The sequence below is a fragment of the Scomber japonicus genome, chromosome 15 (genome assembly GCF_027409825.1).
Source record: "Scomber japonicus isolate fScoJap1 chromosome 15, fScoJap1.pri, whole genome shotgun sequence".
NCBI lineage: Eukaryota > Metazoa > Chordata > Actinopteri > Scombriformes > Scombridae > Scomber > Scomber japonicus.
Window position 1 is genome coordinate 5941909 of NC_070592.1, and position 6673 is coordinate 5948581.

Below are 6673 nucleotides of genomic sequence, written 5' to 3' on the forward strand. Positions count from 1 at the left end.
CCCCCAAACCCCTCCTCAACCCCCCCTCCCCTTGCCATGAACCTGCCCCCCCCCCCCCTTTTCCCTTCATACGAGGTGAGCAGCTGAACTTTAAACATGTGGCATCGTAGAAGCAGAGTAGATTATTAGTGAAACCCCTCGACTCTCTCTCTCTCTCTCTCTCTCTCTCTCTCTGTGCACTAATGTTTGACCCGTAACTGAGGTTTTTCTTCTATGAGATGGGTTCTTCTTCTCTTTTTTTTTTTTTTACACTAATTAATACGCAAAAAAGGGTCACAGCACAATGTTTTCATAAGATGGCACACCCACTATAGATTTCACAGTACAGGCTTTAAGCTAGCTAAATTCATACTCCAAAGAGGATTTTAAAAACTTTTTTTTTAAAGGCCCAGTCACACCAGGAAGTGGAATGTCTTTTTACGAAATGTTTGGTGACGTTAGGATTAATCAAAGGGTTTATTGGCTAGTCATATTTAGTCCCAATATCCAATCTATACTGGGCTGTTTTGTCACCACTGGCAGGATTGTACACATAGACTGTATAAAAGAAATGGACGTAACATCCGTGACGTCACCCATTGGTTTGTGGACTGCTGCTTGGAAGCCAATAGTTTCCAATCTAGGCAGCGCCATCTTGAAAATTTCAGGTGCATGCTGGGAAAAAATAAAAACACGGATTCTACTTATATGGGCATGAGGCGGAGCCATGGGCGGAGCGGGGAGGTTGCTATGGTTGCGAGGGCTGGATCTCGAGGACATTGGTCAATCAACCTGTCAATCAGGACGTAGCCACGCCCTAATGCATACCCTGCTTTATCGTCAAATATAAAATCAGGGAGGCCAAAATGTCCCAAATGAACATCATACTGCATTGAAGAAGGCTTTAAACTAGCGATTGAGACCATAAACACATTTTGAAAACGTTTACTGAGGTTAGAAATCAAGTGAGAAGTTGGTGAATTCTCCATTGACTTGTATAGAGACGGTCGCCCCCTGGTGGCCTTTTGATAGAATGCAGCTCTAAGTTACTTCAACATTGGCCTCATTTCAGAGGACCAGAACTTCACGCCTGATTGTACATCATTTAATTCAATAAAAAGTGACTGAAGAAACGGACAAATCAACAGTTTTCAGTCACTTAAAGGACAATAAAGTCACACAATTTCTCCAAAAGACGAACTCCAGTGTCTGCAAACCGTTTCACGCTTTGTGAAGCAGGTTATACGACGAAAAAAAGGAGGTTTAAATACAAGTAAATGGCTCAACAGCTAATAAACAAGTAGCCTAAAATTTGCATTAATTTCATTGCAATCAGTTGATTTCACAGTGAAATTGGAGCCATCTAAATGCTGGTGTGAATGGGCCTTTTTATGGCAGTTTGTATGAATGTAAGTATTGTTTCTGTTCATTTCTATCTAGAGCAAATCAAGCCATTAAAAAGCAATCCAACGACTGCTCAACTGTACTTGGCGAGATCATTTTTTTTGCAGAGCGTGGTTTTATTATTTTATTTTTTTTCGTGATGGTCCAAATCATCAAACCTGTAAGAAATAAAATGACAGGCGGCTCAACATGTCCAGCCATCAAGTTACAAAGTGGCTGGCTATAATAATAAAAGATAAGTATACACAAAGTCCTACAGGGCTCAGTAATGTTAATACTAGTATTATTATTGTTATTATTATTATTATTCATAGGTTAATTTCAATACAAAAGCAACAGTTTGGTTTTTAAATACCTCTATAAATACAAAGACAAGCAAATCTGTCTGTCTCTGCCTCTCAGCGCTCTCCGTCCAACCTCCGTGGATTCAAAGACTCGAGGACTCAGAAGACAGTGCAAGAAAACTCAAGGACCATTTAACAAATTTGAGTCAGTGGGGGGTCTCCATCCATCAATAGAAAGTCACCCAGCAGCTTTTTCCAACTGCACTCATAACACTTTTTTTTTTTTTTTTTTTTTAGACATTTCTTCCCTTTGACAGAGAATGGCTGAATATTCTCTTTTTCCCGCCAAAAACAACCACAAAGAAGTGACAAGGAGATAATCAATTGGCTAGACTCAACTATGAGATTAATGTCATCCACCACTTTTGTTTTAGGGAGGAGTATAAAGGAGGGGGTGGGGGTAAGGTGGGGTTAAGGTGTGTGTGTGTGAGAGGTGGGGGGGGGGTCATTTCTGCTCGTCCTTAGCGTCTCTGTGAAGCAGCCAGCAGACATCAAACCTTGTCCTTCTTTGTTTCTTCTTCTTCTCTCCACTAAAAATGCCGCCTCATCACCACTTCCCCCCTTTTTTTCTCCTCTCGTCTCTCATCTCTCATCTCTCGTTCCCGCCTGCCTCTTCGGGGGGCTTCTTTTTTACAACCTCACTCTTCCTCTCTCCGTCTCACACTGTCACTTCATTCTTACTGCCAGTCCGCAGTCCTTGCCCTCCTCCCCCTCCTCCTCCACCTCCTCCTCCTCCGGGGATGAAGTGGAGCTGTTCGATGGTGTTCTGCCTCTTGCTTGCGAACGCCATCCGTCGAGCATTCGGGTGACCTCCTCCACCACCTCCTCCTCCTCCTCCTCCTCCTCCTCCTCCTCCGTGGCCCCCGTGTGGTTCCCAGCCGCCGTGCATGCCCATCCCAGGCATGGCGGCCGAGCTGCGTTCGTGCTCGTGGCCTGACGACGGGTGGGAGTTCATCTTTATCATGTGGTGGCGATCCATGGAGGGAGTGACGCAGATGTTCTGCTGCGACTGGGCCTTCTGGTGGTGGCTGAGTCGGCCCATCGTCGGCACCATGCCCCCGCCCGGACCTCTGTCGACTCCTCCGACCATCATGCCCACCGTCATCAGCCGCTCCTCCAGACGATCGGGTGAAACCAGGAGCCTCTCATGGGACCTGGAACCACAGATTGGTTTATTCTCTGTTACATACTGGTTCATATTCAGACTTTTCTCAATATCCTCTCATAATTAGTCTCTCTCCATAAGTGTGTGTGTGTCATTTTGTGTATCAGCTGCATTAAAACAGTTTTAGAAAGTTGTTAAATATTTCCATTCTTGTATATTCTGGGTATCATGAAGATAAGTCATCAAGTTTATGGCTAAAAGAAAAGTTTTTAATATTTTTTTTCTTCTCTCCAAACAAAATCTGTCAATTCAGACCTTGAACAGTACGTAAGGGTTAAAGATGCCTTGTGTTAAATGGATGGATGGATAGATAGATAGATACTATAGATAGATTAGATAGATAGATAGATAGATAGATAGATAGATAGATAGATAGAAAGATAGAGACTTTATTAAGCGTCCTGGTGGCTAAGTGGTTAGCGTGCATGCTACATAATCACAGCGTCCTTGGTTCGAGTCCAGCCAGTGACCTATGCTGCAGATCAAACCTCCTCTCTCTCTCTCTCTCTCTCTCTCCCTCTCTCTCTCTCCCTCTCTCTCTCTCTCTCTCTCTCTCTCTCTACCAGTTACTTACTCAAATAAAAGCATGAAAAGCCAAAAGTGGCCCAGAGTGACGCCCCGTGAAATCAAGCCGTAAGACACGGACTTTATTTAAAGAGCTTTTTTTTATAGTACTTGTAGTGATGTACTGTAGTTGCTCCAAAGAAGCAGACCAACATTAAAACCAGAGAAGTAGAAATTAGATGACATCACAGTTTCACATCCGTCCAAAGTATTTCTAGATCACCTTAAATATTTGTGACTGAATAAACAACGAGTTAAAACATCCTCGGTTATAAATTAGTTTGAGTTTTACGCTGCGGCCGAGTCAGTGTGATGTGGTTTGATTAGATGTGATCGATATAGACGTCTCCCGGGGCAACAGAGGCAACAAAACAACAAAGCGCTTCCTACTTTAAACCAGCGAGGAGACCGCAAACTAAACAAGGGCTGAAATCTGTCGAGCACATGGAGCAACGAGGCTGAACGAGGGTTTAATATCTCTACAGCTGCACGAGGAGGAAGAGAGGATTTAAGCTTCCTGTCCTCCTCCAGGGTCAAATGTACCCCGTCTGTTTTGGCTGTTCCTTCTTTCCTTCCTTACTTCCTTCCTTCCTTCCTTCCCTCCTTTCCTTCCTTCCTTCCTTCCTTCCGTCTGTCCTTGCTCCCTCCCTCCTTCTCTTTCATTCCTTCCTTCTTTCCTCTCTCCTTCTTTCCTTCTCTCCTTCTGTCCTTCCTTCTTCCCTCCTTCTTTTCCTCCTTCCTTCCTTCTTCCTCCCTCCTTCTTTCCTTCCATCCTTTCTTCCTCCCTTCTCTCCTTCCTTCCTTCCTCCCTCCTTATCTTCCTTCCTTCCCCCCTCCCTCCTTCCTTCCTTCCTTCCCTTCCCTCCCTTCCTCCCTCCTTTCCTTCCTTCTTCCTCCATCCTTTCCTTCCTTCTCCCTCCCTCCTTTCCTCCCTCCTTCTTTCCTTCCCTCCTTTCTTCCTCCCTTCCTCCCTCCTTTCCTTCCTTCCTCCTCGCTCCCTTCCTTCCCTCCCTCCTTTCCTTCCTTCTTCCTCCTTCCTTTCCTCCTTTCCTTCCTTCCCCTCCCCTCCTTTCCTCCCTCCCTTCCTCCCTTCCTTGACTTGAGGACAACAGGAGGCTTTAAGAAGTCAAATGAGGTAAAGAGGTTGAACTGGAACAGACTTCCTGTCTTATGCAACTTTAATTCAAAGCACCATCATCTTGTCAGAAGCTTTCATTCATTCCTTCATTCCTTCCTTCCTTCCTTCCTTCCTCCCTCCCTTCCTCTCTCCTTTCCTTCCCTCCTTCCTTCCCTCCCTCCCTCCCTCCCTCCCTTCATTCCTTCTCTCCCTTTCCTTCTTTCCCCTCCTTTCCTTCCTTCCTTCTTCCTCCCTCCTTTCCTTCCTTCCTCCCTCCTCCTTCTCCTTCCCTCCTTCCTTCCCTCCCTCCTTTCCATCCTTCCTCCCTCCCTCCTTTCCTTCCTTCCTTCCTCCCTTCCTCCCCTCCGTCCCTCCCTCCGTCCCTCCCTTCCTTGACTCGAGGACAACAGGAGGCTTTAAGAAGTCAAATGAGGTAAAGAGGTTGAACTGGAACAGACTTCCTGTCTTATGCAACTTTAATTCAAGGCACCATCATCTTGTCAGAATCTTAAATGTTTAATTAAAGTATCTTATTCTCCGCTTAATTATTTAATTTGATGTGTTTTCCTTTCTGAAGTCTCTCTCTATCCTCCTCATATCGTTGTGATCTTTCATCTCTCGTCATCTCTTCTCTCACCTGCGGAGCGTCTGAGAGGTGGAGCTCCTGCTGGTGCTCATCATGGCTTTGTAGTACTGGTGTTGCTGGTTCTTGGACAGGCGGGACAAAGTGTTTCCCTCTCCGAGCGCCAGCAGCTGATCCTGGGAGCGGACGCGGCGCGGCGGCCTGTCGAAGGTGGAGTTGGTGTACTGCGTCTGGGCGGGGAGCGGGTACGGGTTGGGGGGTGGAGGCCGGGATGTGGAGACGGGGACGGGAGCCGTGGAGGGGCAACGTGCCCCTGGAGCCCAGCGTGTAGTCGCCCCCCCCACGGCAGGTGGTGCTGCGAGGAGTGGAAGGACGGGGGAGCGTTGTTGGAGCGACGCTTGGAGGAGTAGTAGCCGGCGTACTCGTCCAGTTCTTCTCTGATTCAGGAGGAAACACAGGGAGAGAGAGAGAGAGAGAGAGAGAGAGAGAGAGAGAGAGAGAGAGAGAGAGAGAGAGAGAGAGAGAGAGAGAGAGAGGGGATTTAAAATAAAGAGAAGGATTATTTAACACTTACATACTTCACTCCTTCCTTCCTTCCTCCCTCCTTCCTTCCCTCCTTCTTTCCTTCCTTCTTCTCTCCTTCTTTCTTTCCCTCCTTCTTTTCTTCTTTCCTTCTTTCCTTCCTTCTTCTCTCCTTCTTTCTTTCCCTCCTTCTTTTCTTCTTTCCTTCCTTCCTTCCTTTCCTCCTTCCTTCCTTTCTTTCCCTCCTTTTCCTTCCCTCCTTCTTTTCTTCTTTCCTTCCTTCCTTTCCTCCTTCCTTCCTTCCTTCTTCCCTCCTTCTTTCCTTCCCTCCTTCTTTCTTTCCCTCCTTCCTTCCTCCCTTCCTTCCTCCCTCCTTTTTTCCTTCGTTCCTTCCTCCCTTCCTTCCTCCCTCCTTCTTTCCTTCCTTCCTCCCTCCTTTCCTTCTTTCCTTCCTTCCCTCCTTTCCTTCCTTGCAATCACACTTTATATATATCTATCAGTCCAATGTTACATACCACATAACAATATCACTTAATATTAATTAAATAATAATAATTAAATTGTATTAAATGTGAAAAAACAGTATTTTTGAATGTTTGACTAAATATGAGTTAAACACAAATATGAAGTAGCTGCATTAAAAATGTTTTTAAAAAGATGAAATACTTCTATTTTTTCTGTATATTCTGGGTCACATGAGGAAAAGTCATCAAATTTAAGGCTAAAATAAATGTTTTTAAGGTGGTTTTACGGCTCTCAAATATAAAAAAACTGGGTCAAAATTGGACGGTGAACAGTATGTAAGGGTTAAAAATGGTGAAAAGATGTCCGCACAGTTCCCAAAAGTCCCAAAGATATTCAGGTTAGAGGCATTTCTGGAGGGTTTAATCATATCACATACGATTCATTCAACTTTAAAGTCTATTAAATTTGTGAAATAATCAGTGATACTTCTCATATAAAGTGAAAATTGTATCATCTATAAAACCCTTGAC

At 45.0% G+C, this 6673-nt stretch overlaps 1 protein-coding gene across 1 annotated transcript in view; it reads right to left on the reverse strand.

Annotated features, from left to right (window-relative positions):
- Window positions 1-2385: 2385 nt before the first annotated feature.
- The window catches only part of LOC128373842 (protein shisa-7-like), a 16815-nt gene continuing 12527 nt past the window's right edge, over window positions 2386-6673 (reverse strand). The window contains 4 exon segments of the mRNA XM_053334038.1: window positions 2386-2881; window positions 5211-5413; window positions 5415-5495; window positions 5497-5591. Of these exon segments, the coding sequence (XP_053190013.1) occupies window positions 2386-2881; window positions 5211-5413; window positions 5415-5495; window positions 5497-5591 (875 nt within the window).